This window comes from Nyctereutes procyonoides, unplaced genomic scaffold (assembly GCF_905146905.1).
Source record: "Nyctereutes procyonoides isolate TBG_1078 unplaced genomic scaffold, NYPRO_anot_genome, whole genome shotgun sequence".
In the NCBI taxonomy this organism is placed as follows: domain Eukaryota; kingdom Metazoa; phylum Chordata; class Mammalia; order Carnivora; family Canidae; genus Nyctereutes; species Nyctereutes procyonoides.
In genome coordinates, this window is record NW_026575032.1 from 6,790,835 (window position 1) to 6,809,448 (window position 18,614).

The following is an 18,614-nucleotide window of genomic DNA, read 5'->3' on the forward strand; positions in this document are numbered from 1 at the left end:
AGCGAGCTCATAAAGTATTTGTCTTTCTCTGACTTACTTCACTTAGCATTTTAATCTTTTATTTTTTTAAAGATTTTATTTGACAGAGTGAGAGGGTGCTTGCACAAGCAGCAGAGAGAGAGGGAGAAGCAGGCTCCCCACTGAGGAGGGAGGCTCGATCCCAGGATCCCAGGAAAGTGGGATCATGACCTGAGCTGAAGGTAGATACTTAACCAACTGAGCCACCCAGGTGCCCCATATTTTAATCTTTTATTTACTCCTATTTCTACCATATTTTCTGCCATTTATTTGTTAGTGAAACAGTAATTTGTTCTGTAGCATTTCTCAACTTCTAGAATCAATAGATTGCATCCCAATGGTATCATTTACTATGAATCTTCTGAATTTTCCAAAAGATCTAGAAACAGGATTAGATTTAGGTTTGGTTGGGGTGGGTGTTAGAGGAAAAGGGGGGAGGACCAGAATAGTTCTTAACTGGTACTGTTTTTACTACTGGGAATGTATAATAACTTGGTGCCTCTTTTTTGTGATACTAAAATTGATTAGTGGATTCAGGACCTGTGCATTATAGTTTCCTATGACTTTTCCACTCTTAATAATGATCATTACCTAGATTCATGATTTCATTAGGTTTTACAAAGTGATGACATTTCTAATTCTATCATTCTTTCTGAATTTTCTGTTATTATCAGGTTAACCAGGAATAAAGAAGATACAGAAAAGTCTGGCTTAATGCTTAATTTTTTCCTTTATTTTCTAGTTTTCAGAATAAAAAGAGTTTGTGCTCTAGAAACAACCAAAAGTAACTAATAAGGTTTTTGTTTTTGGTATATTTGTGAACTCATAGGTATTCTTTAATTTTTTATTGTGGTGAAACAGCATTTCTTATAGTTTCTGCTTTATAATAATAGGTATTAATGTCTTATTAATTACACAAATATTAATAACATTTTTGTGATTGTAACACTGAGCATAATAAGGTATCCTTTGTTGCCTTTTGATACTTTTTGCTTGAATTTCCACCTTGTGAGATCAAGATGTTGATCTCTGCTTTCTTTTAATTTCTTTGGTCTAGAATATCTATACTTAGCATTTTACTTTTTTTTAAAGATTTTATTTATTTATTTATGAGAGACAGAGAGAGAGAGAGACAGTTAGAGACACAGGCAGAGGGAGAAGCAGGCTCCATGCAGGGGGCCCCATGTGGGACTCGATCCATGGTCTCCAGGATCACGCCCTGGGCTGAAGCCGGCGCTAAACCGCTGAGCCACCCAGGCTGCCCTACATTTTACTTTTAATTTTTCTGTGCTTGTTTGAGGAATGTCTCTTGTACACATCTTAGTGTTGGATTTGTCAGCAAAAAGATGAAAATCTTTTTTTCTTATAAAAGATGAGTTCATACTATTTTCACTTATTGATATGACTGATTTGTTTGCTCTTCTGTTTTATATCTATTTTTATATGCCTTCTATGTATATGTGTGTAATTTTTCATTTTGTGGTTTCTTTTATAAGCTCTTCCATTGTTGTATGTCTGGTATTTAGGGAACTTGTGTTCTTATTCTACTGGTTACCTCTATTACTACCTTTTTATAATATCCTTGATTTCCTTAATTTTACATACTGCCTATATTAGTTCTCTAACACAAGCAATATTAAAATTATCTCACAAGTTCTTCTCTCTTCTTTCCCTCTAACATTTAAAGTAATATCCTGGGCAGCCCCGGTGGCGCAGTGGTTTAGCATCGCCTGCAGCCCAGGGTGTGATCCTGGAGACCCTGGATCGAGTCCCACGTTGGGCTTTCTGCATGGTGCCTCCTTCTCCCTTTGGCTGTGTCTCTGCCTCTCTCTCTCTCTCTCTCTCTCTCTCTCTCTGAATAAATAAATAAAATTAAAAGAAATAAAGTAATATCCTTCCATTTCCAATAAATAACAATACAGCTAACAGCAAGCTTATTCTACTCTATTCATCCACAGTTTCTGGATAATTTTACTATACCTACATCATCAGAACCTATAACCATTATGTATAATTCTGTCACCTTTATTTCCATCATTTAGTTTTAGTTCTAGAGATAATATATAAAATGCTCATCACCATTCCTTATGCTGAATTGTCTCTTGTCATCTCGGTTGTTTGAAATTTGTCCACAGCTCATGAAAACAATATCCCTTTGGTTCTTCGTGATAGTTTATGAACGTTATACTTGAAGGTCAGCTTGACTAAAAAAAAAAAAAATAGATGAATCACACTGCCTTTCTTTAAAGTATCTTAAATGTGTTAATCCACTGACTTCTGGCATAAAGTATCATCACAAAGTCTGATTGCAATCTGATTTCCTTTCTTTCTACGTGACTTAGCCATTTTGACTTGTACCCACTTTTTTTTTAATCCAGTACTTTTAAAAATTTATCTTATTTTATTTAAATTTGACTAACATATAATGTACTATTAGTTTCAGAGGTAGTGTTCAGTGATTCATCAGTTGCATATGACACCCAATACCCATTACATCACATACCCTCCTTAATGCCCATCACCTAGTTATGTCATCCCCCATCCCCCTCCCCTCCAGCAACCATTTAAAAAGCTTTTGCACAGCTAAAGGAAACAGTTGACAAAATCAAAGATAACCTACAGAATGGAAGAAGATATTAGCAAATGTTTTATCAGATAAAGGGCTAGTATCCAAAATCAATAAAGAACTTCAAACTCAATACCTAAAGAACAAAATAATCCAGACATGAAATGGGCAGAAGACATGAACAGACATTTCTCCAAAGAGGGCATTCAAATGGCCAACAAACATGAAAAAATGCTCAACATCACTCAGCATCAGGGAAATACAATCAAAATCACAATGAGATACCACCTCACGCCAGTCAGAATGGCTAAAGTGAACAACACAGGAAATGACAAATGTTGGCAAGGATGCAGAGAAAAGGCAACCCTCTTACATTGCTGGTGGGAATATAAACTGGTGCAGCCACTCTGGAAAAGTCTGGAGATTCCTCAATAAGTAGAAAATTGAGCTACCCTATGACCCAGCAATTGCACTACTGAGGATTTACCTCAAAGATACAAATGTAGTGATCTGAAGGGCACCTGCATCGCAATGTTTATAGCAGCAATGTCCACACTAGCCAAACTATGGAAAGAGCCCAGATGTCCGACAGATGAATGGATAAAGAAGTGGTATGTATTTACAATAGAACTATCAAAAAGAATGAAATCTTGCCATTTACAACAATGTGGATGGACCTAGAGGGTATTATGCTAAGCAAAACAATCCAAGATTTTTAATGGAGTATTTGACAGTAGACCATTCTGAGTCAATTTCTCAGGTACTTGGTATGCCCTTTTCATATCTATGTTTGAGTTTTATTTTAGCAAATTTTTCTTATAGTTTGTAGAATTTGTTCTGTTCCATTGCTTTGGTTTTCTTTAGACTTCTACTATATACGTTATCTGTGCTTAGTTTTTATACCCATCACTTGCTCCAGAATCATTTTTTTAAAAGATTTTATTTATTTATTCATGAGAGACACACACACAGAGAGAGAGAGAGAGAGAGAGAGGCAGAGATACAGGCAGAGGGAGAAGCAGGCTCCATGCAGGGAGCCCGACGTGGGACTCGATCCCGGGTCTCCAGGATCATGCCCTGGACTGAAGGCTGTACTAAACCACTGAGCCACCAGGGCTGCCCCCAGAATCATTTTTTTAAATTTTTATTTATTTATGATAGTCACACAGAATGAGAGAGAGAGGCAGAGACACAGGCAGAGGGAGAAGCAGGCTCCATGCACCGGGAGCCCGACGCGGGACTCGATCCCGGGTCTCCAGGATCGCGCCCCGGGCCAAAGGCAGGCGCTAAACCGCTGCGCCACCCAGGGATTCCCCCCAGAATCATTTTTATCTCTATTTCTGTTATTTTATTTTTTTATTAAAAATTTTTTTTTAAGATTTTATGTATTTATTCATGAGAGATACACACACAGAGAGAGGCAGAGGGAGAAGCAGGCTCCATGCAGGGAGCCCCATGTGAGACTTGATCCCAGGACCCTGGGATCACACCCTGAGCCAAAGGCAGAAGCTCAACCGCTGAGCCACCCAGGCATCCCTATTTCTGTTATTTTAATTTTCCTTTTTCTTTTATTTCCCTTATGAAATTATCTATGGCATCTTCTTTATTCTTGTGTTTTTTTCTAATTTGGCCTTCATGTTGAGATCATTTTTTAAATTTCTTATTCTTTCCTGAATAAGAAACATTTTCATATCTTCCTATTCTCTTATTTCTCAATTTCACTAAAGAATTGCCTCATTTCTAATTATGATTTATGTTCTTGTTTTCAAGTTTCCATTATTTCATAATTTCTTTCTGCTCATTTTATGATATTCAGTTTTACTGTGTTTTATGGGCCTATATCTTGCTTGCCTCTCTTGTCTATAAGAATATCATTTAATTCAACTGTACTATTTTCTTGTTTCCTCCTCAGTATTTATTCTGTTAAATGGCACTTGTATTTCCAGCTGTTTGCATCAGAATCCCAGAAGTCATTCTTAACACCTTCTTTTGCCTTATTTAATCAACTAATCCTTGTCACCTCTACTTCTAAAATATATTTTATATGCTGTGCTTTCAAATCCCAGTTCCACTGCCACGTCCCTAGTCTGAGTCGCCAGCATTACTCATCTAAACCACTGCTTGTCTCCAAACATCTGCTATTGCCTCCTGTATCAGAGTTTTTAGGTGCAAACACTTGAATCTAATCTAGTTAGGTCAAGCAGAGAATACACTTATTAAAGGTTATTTGTACATAGAACCTCTAGAATGGACAGATTCAAGCTTTGCAGTTAGGACCAATGCCTGAATCTCTGAATGTAGGAGCTGCCCCAGAAAAGACACCTGCCACAGCCGCTTGGCACAGATCCCACAGCCATGCTGACAAAGCTAAGGAACTAGGTTCCAGAAGCTCTGCCAGTGCTGTCTCCAGAATTTGACAGCTGACTTTGCTCTATCACCAAAGTCCATTTTTCTCATTGCCCACTTCCTCTTTTTGCCCAATTCCTTATGACACCTCACAGGAGTCAGAAACACATGCTCATGCCTTAGCTGCAAGGGTAGATGAGAGTCTGGGCTTCTATGTAAGAGGCTCAGTGTGAGAAATTCTCCAGATGTATAGGAATTGTCAGGAAATGAAGAGTGGCCACAAACAGGATAAATGTCCTCTATATCCCATTCCAGCTCATACTTCACAGTGCAGGCAAATCATTCTAAAATACAAAGCTGATTTTTATTAAGTTTAAATTAATTGTGGAAATTTAAAAGTGCATTAGTACACATGTAAGTGTATAAGGAACCTCCATGTATCTTTCACCCAACTTCAACAAATATTTTGCCAATCTTGTTTCATCTATTCTGATGCTCTTTCCCCATTAGAGTATTTTGAAACAAATCCCAGACATCATTTAACTTCTATCTGCAGTATCTATCTTTAACAGATAAGAGCCTTTTTGAGGCATAACCATTATACTACCTCACATCTCAGAATTAGCAATAATTCCTTAATATCATCTAATATTGAGTTTGGTTTCAAATTTCTCCAAATGTCTCAAATGGATCCTTTTACATTTGTTTTATTTGAAACAGGATCCAAAAAAAGATCTTTAAGTTTCTTCTCATCTCTTTGATCTCTTATTTATTTTTTTAAAGATTTTGTTTATTTGTTTATTCATGTGAGACACAAGAGAGAGAAGCAGAGACATAGGCAAAGGGAGAAGTAGGCTCCCTGCAGGAAGCCCGATGCGGAACTTGATCCCAGGACCCCAGGATCACAACCTGAGCCAAAAGCAGACATTCAACCACTGAGCCACCCAGGCGTCCTGGTTTTTTTTTTTTTTTTTTTAATAAAGAAACTGGATCTACAAAATATATTGCCTTCTGGGTTTAGGTACCCAGAGGTAGTATTTAATTTGCAGATTCTCTGAATTTCCTATAAACTGGTAGCTTATACCTATAGGCTTGACTATATTCTGGTTTATTTCTTTTTTTTTTTTTTTTTGGCAAGAACACTTTTATAAGTGGTGCTATGTATTTCCTGCTGCATCAAATCATGAGATAAAATTTACCCACTTTCAATGATGTTAAGAATAATCAGTGGGTTCAGGTGTTGTCAGCCCATTAGTCCTTCAGAAAGTTCTTTATTAACGCTCACCTAGTTTTATTTTCATTTTTTTAAAGATTTTATTTATTTGTGATAGAGAGAGAGGCAGAGACACAGGCAGAGGGAGAAGTAGGCTCCATGCAGGGAGCCCGATGTGGGACTCGATCCCGGGACTCGAACCCGGGACTCCAGGATCACACCCTGGGCAAAGGCAGGTGCTGAACCGCTGAGCCACCCAGGGACCCCCTCCCCTAGTTGTTTTAGCCATCATTGATGATTGTTACCCCTATTACTTCACTAGAAGTTGCTAAATGGAGATCCTTATATTATTCATTTTGTATATATTAGCTTGGATTCTTTCTTTTTAAGATTTATTTCTTATGAGGCAAAAGTCACCAGAGGTAGGAGGTTGAGCTGGGTCACATGACTCAGGAGAGGTAGTAGAATCAAGCCTCTCAGAGTTTTTACCCTTCCTCCCTTCACAGAAGCCCTACCTGACACCTCTAGGTGGAATGAGACCCTGGCTCCCTTAGGCTTACAGAACTGTGCATACTTTCTCTGTGGTGCTTCCAATATTATTAAAATTGCACATGTATGTATCTTCCCACTAGACTGTGAGCTCCTAGAAAATACAGACCCAGGCCTTAAATAAAACACACAGGATTTAACTAAAAAAAAACAAAACAAAACAAAAAACAAAAAAAAAAAAAACCGATTTATTTCTTAGAGAGTGTGGTGAATAGGGGGAGGGGCAAAGGGAGAAGGTGAGAGAATCCTCAGATTCCATGCTGAGCCTGTCACGGGGCTTTATCTCACAACCCTAAGATCATGACCTGAGCCAAAATCAGGAGTTGGATGCTCAACCAACTGAGCCATCCAGGTGCTCCTAACTTGGATTTTTCTATGGGAAAAAACTTTCCCTCAGCAAGTTCAGATATGTGAAAAGCAGAATAAATGCTTGAGTCTTTATTTTCTGGTTTTCAGAATAAAGATTTAAAGCCCTAGCAACCTAGTCAACCAAAGGTGACTAATAGGGCTTTTTTTTTTTTTTTAAGATTTTATTTATTTACTTGACAGAGAGAAAGGGGTGGGGGGAGAAAGCATGAGCAGAGGGAGAGGGAGAAGCAGACTCCCCGCTGAGTAAGGAGTCAGGCTCGATCCCAGGACCCAGAGATCATGTCCTGAGTGAAGGCAGATGCTTAACTGACTCAGCCACCCAGGTGCTCCTATTTATTTTAGAGAAAGAGAGCAAGCAGTGGGGCAGGACACAGGGAGAGACCTCAAGCAGACTCCCTATTGAGCTCAGAGCCCAGTGGAGGGCTCAATCCCATGACCCTGAAATCATGACCTGAGTGAAACCAAGAGTTGGTCACTCAACTGAGCTACCAGGAGCCCATTTATTTTTAATACCATTTTTAACTCATAGATTTTCACATATTTGTTGTGTTTAAATCAGCTACAGATACTCTTTTCAATCCTTTAACTGCCCTATTTTGGGCCAGTAGTAGTCTCTTTATTTGACTCCTGTGTCCTTTTGGCAAGACTTGTGTAGTCTTTGAGAACATTCTTGCTTTCTGGCACAAGATGTCTTAACTTCATTTTACCCCACACCTGGAATCAGACATTTCTACGAGCACAAGTTTCTTTTTTAGAGACCACATTACCTTAAATGTCTTCCCATTTCTCTTAAATCCAAAATACCTAATATGGTATCATGCTTCCTGACATTGGTATGTCACAAATGCGTTATACTCCTGTTGGGAGTGGTCCCGCAGTGCGAGGCAAGGTTCCAAGTTGAGCCAAAGCTCCTTGTCGTCCCTAGCCAACCCGCAGTCCTGCGGCGTGAGGCAGGGTTCTGGGTTGAGCAAAGGCTCCTTGTCATACCTGGCCAACCTGCTGGGGCTGCACCTAGCTCTTCCCCCTTATGGAAGTAAATGTACATATTTGCTTCTCCTTTAAAATGTTATCGAGACAAGTTCCCATAAAGCAAGCAAGAAGGTGGCCTGACACATGACCACCTTGGCAGACATTACTTAATAAACAAACTTCACTGTTTAGTCTATATGTGGCCTTCCTGCTCTATTGCTTAAACAAATAACAGGTGTCAGTCTTAAAAACAATGTATGTTTGTGCGCGAGATGTACTTCTCCTTAAAGAAATAAGCCGCCTGCTTACAGAGGCTATATAAACTCTACATGCAAAAATAAAGCTTGTCCATTGCGGCCATCAGCTGCATGGAACCTCCTATCCCATGAACTTTTAGTCTCTTGTTTCTTTCTCATCCCCTTGCCCTCGGTTACCTGAATCCGGACCTTCTCGCGCCGGCCGCGACATACTCCTAAATGGAAAATTGACCAATTCAGAGCTGAGTTGATTGGTGGAGCCTATGTTGTCTGAAGAAGCTGGGGACAAGCAACTTCATCTATTTTCCACAGTGGTGCATGTAATATTTTCTACGATTGCAATGATGAGAAAACAGGAGGTGACGGTATAGTGGATAAACATCTGTTTGTCAGCTCAACAGACCTTCCTTTGATGGAAACTCCTCCATTCAGTTTTAAATCTTTTTAGTCCATGTAATCAAGACGAGCCTGACCAGGTTCTTCCCCTCCTGTCTCTTCCACATACAAATTGCATTCCCAGAATGGACGCAGGATCCAGGCCTGGGTTAGTAGAGGATTCCATTCCCTGCCCATCTGGGCAGTTCAGGGATGGGTATATATGCTAAAGTTGGCTAGTTGGAGCCTCTTCTGATATTTCTGCCTGAGCTAATTTTCTCTGGACTTGTGACTTACAAAGATGTTGCAAGATTGGAGCTGCTGGTGCCCATCCTGCCACAGAATGGAAAGTACCTGAAAATAAAGTCAAGCATGTAGAACTAGAGTCTTGAAGACATTTTTTAGACTCCTAACTCCACCCATGCGTAAAGTTAGAATACCTCTTACCACTGGAGACCTACCACCCGAGGTCTACAAGACCTTGAATTGTCCCTCTAAAGCCTCAACTAATAAGACTCTTTCTCAATCACTGTACTCTAACCACCTTAGATCTATTTGTGGTTCCATGAAAGCCCTAATATCTTACCACCTCCAGGGCTTTGCACCTGCCATGCCTTTGGCCTGAAATGCACCAGTCCAAACCTTTCTCTCCACCAGGCCTCAGTTAACCGTTATTTCCTCAGCAAAACAGTCCCTGACATTCCTGTTCAGCTCAGACCCTCTGTTAATCACCCTCATAGCTCCCTATACATCTCTCTCATCACCCTTTCCTTAAACATAATCATTTGTGCAACCACTTCACTAATTAATGTCTAATGTTCCTGCTAATATGTAAGTCCCATGAGGGGAGGTGCTCTGTGATTTTGACATGGTGATTGGTACATAGTAGGTATCTCTTGAATATATATTGAAAGTATGAGTAAATAATTTTAAGGCTTATGGCACATATACATAATAATTTTATTAGAAAATGTACATTCGCAATGTTAAAATACATTAAATTACAAATAAATTTGCAGTAGTCGAAAAAGGTACCAAAAAATATCCTCTCATAATAAGTTAATCTCAAGAATTTGAGCAGATGCAGATAAACAGTATATACTTATTCCCCCAAACAAATATTATACACAGATTTATTTCACTTTATGCAGGATAACTGGAAGAGTTTAAATGTAGGCCAGCTTAGCAAGGTAACATGGAGATGCTTTGTGAAGTTATAAATCCCTTCAAATATAAAAATCACTTTAAGTTTTGGTTTTCAAAAACTTATTTTTTCTGAAATACAAACTATTTTCAGCAGCTTTTCATACCTATCATCTTTTCCAATTTATAATCCACTTGACCCACTCAAGACCTCAACTAGTGATTTTTTCCTGAAACTTTATCCCCCTGCCTTTTCCTCAACCCTATGTCATTTCCTTGTCATCTTCTGCGCCAAGATGTGTGGTGGTATAATCCAGAAAAGAAAGCACTCAATAAAAAGAAAGATGTTAGTCATTTTTTTTGATGTTAGTCATTTTTGTAAAATTATAGTTTAGCTGAATTTTATTCGATATTATAAATCTTTGGAAGTTGGGCAACTTCTCTATGTCATATTCTTGGATGGAAACAGTCTGTTATGCTAAGATAACAGCCTCAATTAGTGGACTTCATATTATATTTTCCAAATATTTCTGCTAACAGGAGTCACCAGTACATGTAATTTACACTAAAATAAGCAATTAACTGCCTTGCAACTTTCTGGCCTACTTTCCCCACTCTAACAAATTTAGTGGTTTAGAGTGTGGAGTCTAAAGACAGATATTTATTAGACAAATGTCTTAATTTCTCTGTGCCTGTTCTTTTATCTGTAAAATGGGAATCATAACAGTAACTTTGCTTCATAAGACTGCTGTGAAAACTAAACTCTGTATTACATATTGCCTGCAATATGGGAAGAATTCTATAAATGTTCACTATTAGTTTCATCATCACCATTATTTTCTATTGTACACACTATCTAAACCAAGGGTGTTTACTTTTTAGGATTAGAAGTAACCCAAAAAATGTAAGACTGAGGAAAGAGCTGCAGAACATAAAAGAAGAGAGATCCCAGGTCTTGACCAGACAGAAACCCCTGGCTATGGCTCTGATAAGTCTAACCAAAGCAGAGTCTTGCTATGGGAGATGAAGACGAGTAAAAACAATCTCTAAAATTTAATCAAGATTTCTGTCAGATTAAGCTTTCTATTAAAGCTGAAGTTTGATTTATGAGTATGGCAAATTTCAATAACAAAAAGCCAAATAGTCTGATTTTAAAATGGGCAGAGGAGGAGCACCTGGCTAGCTCAGTCCATAGAGCACTAGATTCTTGATTTTGGCGTCATGAGTTCAAGTGCCACACTGAGTGTAGAGCTTACTTAAAAAAAAAAAAAAAGATTAAAAAAAATGGGCAAAGGATCTGAAAAGACATTTTTCCAAAGGGCATACATATGGTCATCAGATATATGAAAGGATGTTCCAGATCAACTAATCCTCAAGGAAATGCAAATGAAAACCACAATGAGATGTCACTTAACACCAGTGACAATGGCTAATATGAAGAATATAAGAAATAGCAAGTATTGATGAGGAAGTGAAGAAAAGGGGGCCCTTGTGCACTGTTGGTGGAAATGTAAATTGGTGTAGCCACTGTGAAAACAGAATGGTGGTTCCTCAAAAAATTAAAAACTACCATATGATGTGGCAATCCCTCTTATGGGTATATTTCCAAAGGAGGAGGCAGGATTTCAAAGAGATATCTGCACTCCCATGTTCACTGCAGCATTATTCACAAAGCCAAAATATGGAAACCACTTAGATGTCCATCAACAGAGGAATAGATAAGGAAGATGTGCGTATGTAGTGAAATATTATCAGCCATGAGAAAGGAGATCCTTCCATTTGTGGCAACATGGATGGACCTTGAGGTCATTATGCTAAGTGAAATAAGACAAAGACAGGGACATATACTATATGATATCACTTATATGTGAAATCTAAACGAGCTGAGCTATTAGAGGCAGAGAGTTGGATGATGGTTAACAGGGATTGGGGGTGGAGGAAATGGGGAGATGTTGGTCAGAGAACTTCCTATATTAAGTGAGTTCTGGGGATTTACTGTACAACATGGTGATCACAATTAATAATAGTGTATTATATAATTTAAAGTTGCTAAGAGAGTAGCTCTTAAATGTTCTCACCAAAAAAAAGAAATGATAATTCTGTGATAGGATACAGGTATTAGCTAATGCTATGGTGGTAATCTTTTTGCTATATGTAAGTTCATCAAATCAATGCATTATACACCTTAAACTTACACGATGTTATATGTCAATTATATCTCAATAAAGCTGGAAAAACAAAAGGTACAGGGAGAAGATATCTATCTACAAGCCAAGGAGACCTCAAAAGAAACCAACCCTGATGACAACCTCGATCTTAGAGTTCTAGCCTCCAGAACTGTGAGAAATAAATTTCTGTTGGTCAAGCCAAAAAGAAAAAAAAAAGAAAATAAAAGAAAAAAGAAAGAAAGAGAGAGTATAGCAAACATAGTATAAAGTGCACATTATAGTGTTTACTTATTTACTTTAAGATTTGAAAACAGAACTTAGAATAGGAAACATTTGGAAAATATTTAGAAATATTTTTGTATTTTTTGGTAATATTGATTATCAGTATACCTAATTCTATACTAGTTCCTCTTATCAGTATTCAACTTACATAGAGGTAGAAATGTATACATAGTGTGATTTAGCCAACTTCAAGTAAACTCAGTACATTGTTACAGTAAAGCAATTTTACCACAAATATTTATTAGCCTAACTAGATTATGGCTGTCATGGCCCATGCAAATTTAAAATTCTACAGTTCTGAATAGCTACGGAGACATAGTCTAAAAACTGTATGTCTTCCTTGTCACTACCAAAAGATGGGAAAAGTAAATAAAGTGATAGTTTTTCTCCAGAATTTAAGGGAGTTGAAAATGTCAATAATTTGAATAAATAGCAACACACTTGACTTACATTTCGAAAGTGAATAATTAGTACCTGAAAGAAAAATGTAATTAGTCCTATTAAAGGTAGTGTAATTCATCTTGATCTCTTAATCCTCTTTAGTGCTCAAATATTAGCATTATTTGTGCTTACCTATTAACTTAGGGGTTACTTAGTGAGATCGTGAACTAAAATAGGACAAAAGGTGTAGTATTAAAAATAATGACTTATAGAATGTCAGGGAGAATGGCAGGCCCTGGTAAATAGAAAATTTAAGAGTCACGACTTTTATTTCATAGGAAAACTGAAAATAGAAGCTGCATTTTTTTTTTTTTAATAAATAAAAAGTAGGTATCTTCAAACATAGGTACTTCTATTTAGGTAATTTCTATAATTTCATTCTTTTGTTATAGTTAATTCATACAGAACTCTCCTTATGGTTTCACTGCATATTTTCTCATTTTCATGACACCTCTGCAGGCTAAGAGTACAACTTCATATTTATAAACCATTGTCCATTCACTCATGAGTTCATGCAACCCCAAAAGAGACGCGATAATAGAATATCTTTTTGAAATAAGGAAATTGTGAACCAGTGTTTTTATATTAGGTCACTGTTCACAATTACATATAGAATTGTCTGTATTATTCAATATATGTTTTTGTAATTAAAAATATACAATATTTGCAGCCTGACTTTTGGAAACTGACTCATAATAATGATCTAGCAGAGCCTTGGAAGAGGAAGTCCCATACAACAAGTACTTTCCATCATAGTGTTAGGTTACTTTTTTTTTTTTTTTAAGACCTTATTCATTCATTCATGAGAGACAGAGAGAGAGAGAGGCAGAGACATAGGTAGAGGGAGAAGCAGGCTCCATGCAGGAAGCCCGATGTGGGACTTGATTCCAGGACTCCGGGATCATGCCCTGAGCCAAAGGCAGACACCCAACCACTGAACTACCCAGGCATCCTGTGTCAGGTTACTCTTGAATCCTTCCATGCCTTACAGAAAAAGCAACAAGCCTTCTGTAAACCACACCCAGGAGTATGATGGTAAGCATCACTATTCCACACACAAGGCTGAATGCCCATCGTGGGCCCCAGGAAGTGTACACTTGGCTGATGAACACAGGTCCAAGAATCCGTGCTGCACTTCCAGAAGCTGTTAACCAGCCCATGTACACACCCTGTGGCAGGGAGAGGAGAGGGAGAAGCAGATTGATATTCAGGTTTAGTTAGTTTAAAAATAAGGATGATACAAAAATTAATAATAATGATACTACTATTACCAAACTATGATAAACTCACAAGAATCACTTTCTCCATCTTTTACTTTTAAATTAAATATAAAATGCCTCTCTATAAATACAGCAACTAACAAACAGTAAACTTATTTGATTAGTCAGTTTAAGAAAAATAAAGTAGTATAAAGAGACAAGCAGTGTCACCTGAAGCCCTGGAAACAATATAATTTTTTAATTATCCTTATGGCTAACATTTATTTTGTACTTACTATCTGCCAAACACTCTGCTAGGTGCTTTACATATATTGTTTCCAACATTCACAAATTTCTACAATTGCTATTATCCCCATTTAACAAATGTGGAAGCTGAAGCTCAGAAAATTCAAATAACTTGTCCAAGCATGTTTGGCTGACTCCACTATATCACTTTTCATTATACCACAAGGTTGCTCTTCCAACTACTGTACCCCCCAAACCATAACCCTACAATCTACCCAAGAATGTATTGTGCAGCAATACTTTTAATATCCTCAAATTGAAAATAACTTAACGGTCCATCACTGGTAGATTAAGTAACTAAATTATGGTATATTTAATGAATGGACTGCTAATCCGTTGCTTAAAAGAACAAGATCTTATACGGAGTAAGAGCCTGCTTCTCCCTCTGCCTATGTCTCTGCCTCTCTCTCTGTGTCTCTCATGAATAAATAAATAAAAATCTTTAAAAAAAAGAAAAAAAAAAGTCCAGAAGTATACAAATGAACAGGGGTCAGCTTTAGTGTGTTGAGGCTAAGGGAAGCCTTCATTTTCTACTGTACACATTTCAAACTATTTGAATTTTGTTACAACTATCTTTTGTAATCTGCTTTTATAATATGCTTTTTTTTTATTTTAAAAATTTGAAAAACAATTTTATAGGTTAAAAAACTCAGAAGTGTTTATTATAGCTTAAAAACACAATATTAAACATTTTCTTTTCTCTGCCTTACTTCAATAGAAACATTAATTTTTGCCCTGAAAATGTAAAACCATTGGTGTAATTTTTAAAGAAGAAATTAATATTTTCATTTTGTGACCATTTAAACAACTTCTACTAAAAACAAGAGTCAGAAATAAAACTTGAGGGTCACCTGAGTGGCTCAGTCAGTTAAGTGTCTGGCTCTTGGTTTTGGGTTCAGGTCATGATCTCAGGGCAGTGAAACTGAGCCCCGCATCAGGCTCTGCACTCAGCAAAGAGTCTGCCTGAGATTCTTTTTTATTTTTTTTATTTTTTATTTTTTGCCTGAGATTCTTTCTCTCTCTCCCTGCCTCTTCCCTCACTCTCACACTTATTCTCTGTCTCTCCAAAATAAAATAAAATCTTTTTTTTAAAAAAAGTGCTAAATATGATAAAAATCTGCTAAGTCAGCTTATGTAAAAGTAGAGAATGGTAGCAAAAAATGTGAATGCTTACAACTATATTTCATTTAATTGCAATAGCAGTATCAGAGTAATTGACTCACCTGAGGTTTTGGTCCCAAAATTTTTGAATATAATGTATAGGACATAACACTACAGGATGGATAGCCTATTCCAATGAGCACAGCTGATATGAGGAACTGGGCCAGGTGGATCATGGGGGTGTAGAAGCACCAAGCTTGTCCAATTGGGCAACCAGTTGGTCCTTCATTGTGATCTTCTTTTGGAGACTTCCAAAGAGTAATAATAATTTCCCCAAATGTGGTATTAGGAATTGAATTATTATGTAGATCTATAAAAATAAAATTAGTACAGTGCATTACTTGCTAATTTTAGATGAATAACAGGGGTTAACATTATAGAAACATGTATGGCTATACCTTCCCACTGTATCTTGGGAAAGTGATTTCCCCAAGGTAACAAGATAAAGAAGCCAACCCATACAACGATGAATCCTCCCAGTAGAATAGCACGCTCGCCAATCCTGTTAAAGAACAGAAACTCTGTAATTTAAAAATAAAACAGTATTACATAGTTTCATTACTTTAATATTTTAAAAACTATGATACAGTATCTTGATGCTTTTAGTCATATACCACTTAATATGAATGTTAAATATAAATTTCCACTAAATAGAACCAGCAGATTTCAGGTCTGGAATAGAAAATGTGTAAGATGAGCCCGGAAGGGCAGCCTGGATAGCTTAGTCAGTTAAGCATCTGTCTTTGGCTCAGGTCATGATTTCAGGGTCCTGGGATCAAACCCCAGATGGTCTCCCTGCTTTTCCCTCTGGCCTTCTTCCCATACCTGCTCTCTTTCTCTCAAATAAATAAATTAAAAAAAAAAAGATAAGCCTGGATACTTTTTTTCATACTAGAGAATATAGAAGCTATCAGTCTACCAGGTACTTCTAATATCTAGATAAAGGTACTCTGAGCCAATCTGAAAATGCTGGCCAAAAACACAACAGTGTGAACACAAAAAATAATAGTAATGACAATGGGTTAAAACATATAAAAATGTTATAATATATGAATTCATATTTTATTAAAATAAAATACTCTTGGGATCCCTGAGTGGCTCAGCGGTTTAGTGCCTGCCTTCGGCCCAGGGTGTGATCCTGGAGACTTGGGATTGAGTCCCATGTCGAGCTCCCTGCGTGGAGCCTGCTTCTCTCTCTGCCTGTGTCTCTGCCTCTCTCTCTCTGTCTCTCATGAATAAATAAATAAAATCTTAAAAAAAAAATACTCTTGGTTACTTTTAGAGAATGTTAGGGCACCAACTCATTATTTTAAAAAATCAGTTAATTAAAGGAAATAGTCTTCTTGTCGTTCCTATACAAACTGTACCTCAAGATAAACAAATAGTTGGTGATGAGAAGATTCTCTCTAAAGAAAATATTCCAAAAAATTAAATAAAGACACAACAGAATTAAAACCCAGCACTGTACAATAATCTATTAAATTAATGAATCTAGGAATGATTGATAGTCATTAACAGTGTAAAATGAGATAAAAAAAATATAACATTTCTCCTGATATAAGCACATAATACCACATATAAAGTATATTCTTGCCAAAAAATTGAACTCAAATTTCATCAAGCTTCTAGATCTAAGTTCCAATTTTTGAGAAATTTAATAAACACAGGAAAATGTTAAAAAAACAAAAACAAAACCGGGGCAGCCAGAGTGGCTCAGTGGTTTAACGCCGCCTTCAGTCCAGGGCGTGATCCAGGAGACCTGGTATCCAGTCCCATGTCAGGCTCCCTGCATAGAGCCTGCTTCTCCCTCTGCCTGTCTCTCTGCCTCTCTTTCTCTCTGTGTCTCATCAATGAATAAATAAAATCTTAAAAAAAATTAAAAAAAATTAAAAACCCACCACAGGAATTCAATTAGCAAGATCCAAAATGTGAGAAACTATAAAGTATACATACATCCTAGTTTCTTTAATTTGTAAGGAAAAAAAAGGAATACAGAAAGCCTATAGATTAAAAAAGACTTAAGGAACTTAGTCAAGTAAGTTGTGAAACAAAACAGTATGAAACAAAACAAATCTTAAAAAGTATTGAAACAGTACAGGAAATTAGATAATATTTGCCTGGATATTTGATGATAGTGAGAAATCACTTAATTTTTAAATTTATTTTTGTTATTTATTTAAAGATTTATTTATTTGAGAGAGAAAGAGAGCACTATGTGTGTATTCACTGGGGGGAGAGATGGAGAGAAACTCAAGCAGGCTCCCAGCCAGAGCCAGAGCCAGGCAAGTCTCCATTTCACAACTCTGAGATCATGACCTGAACTGAAATCAAGAGTCAATGCTTAACCGACTGAGCCACCCAGGTGCCCCATGGTTAATTTTTTTAGATGTGATGACATTGTCATCATTTACTTTTAGAGATACATACTGAAATATTTATGGAAGATATGAAATGATATCAGGGATTGGCTTCCAAATAATCCAGGGATAGAGGATAGGGATAGGGAATGTGGAGTAGGTAGCAGTATATATGAATCACAATTATCCAAGGATTAGTAATTGCTAAGGTTGGGTAATGCATATTAGAAATTCAGGACATGATGCTCTCTAAACCTTTGTATATGTTAGAAAATTTCCATAATAAAAAGTGAAATATACAAACAAGACCAAAGACTTTCCAAAACAAAATAAAAACACTTCACATCACCCTCAGAATACCTATCAGGTTTCACATCTTTCTAACCTGATGTTCTCCCATTTGCCATTTCTTTCATTCTGCTCTGGCCAAACTTGCCTTCCTGCTTCTTTCTAACACTGCCACTCTCTTCCAACCCTGCCCTTGCTACTCTTTATTCTCTTCCTCTCTCCATTCTTCTTCATAGCACTTATCACTACCTGACTTCATATTTTTGTTTATTGGTTTTTCCCACCAAATAGAATACAAGCTCTTTGAAGGTATGGAGTTGGATAATCTGTAAGAATGCTTATCAGCAGGACTGTTCTTTTTCTGTAGGAAGATGTAATGCATTTTCTATTATTTAATTTAGAATATAAATCTATGTCTATGTTTGTGTCTTTTTTTTTAAAATTTTTTTTTTAATTTTTATTTATTTACGATAGTCACAGAGAGAGAGAGGCAGAGACACAGGCAGAGGGAGAAGCAGGCTCCATGCACCGGGAGCCCGATGTGGGATTCGATCCCGGGTCTCCAGGATCGCGCCCTGGGCCAAAGGCAGGCGCCAAACCGCTGCGC

General features: G+C 37.1%; 1 protein-coding gene across 2 annotated transcripts in view; it reads right to left on the reverse strand.

The window, feature by feature from the left end:
• Positions 1–9,615: 9,615 nt before the first annotated feature.
• Positions 9,616–18,614, reverse strand: part of MFSD8 (major facilitator superfamily domain containing 8) — a 41,579-nt gene continuing 32,580 nt past the window's right edge. For both annotated transcript variants that reach the window (XM_055317036.1, XM_055317037.1), the window contains 3 exons: positions 15,761–15,864; positions 15,425–15,672; positions 9,616–13,865 (listed from right to left, as the gene is read on the reverse strand). In XM_055317036.1, coding sequence (XP_055173011.1) covers positions 13,659–13,865; positions 15,425–15,672; positions 15,761–15,864 — 559 coding nt within the window. In that variant the 3' untranslated portion in view covers positions 9,616–13,658. The remainder of the gene's footprint in view (positions 13,866–15,424; positions 15,673–15,760; positions 15,865–18,614) is intronic.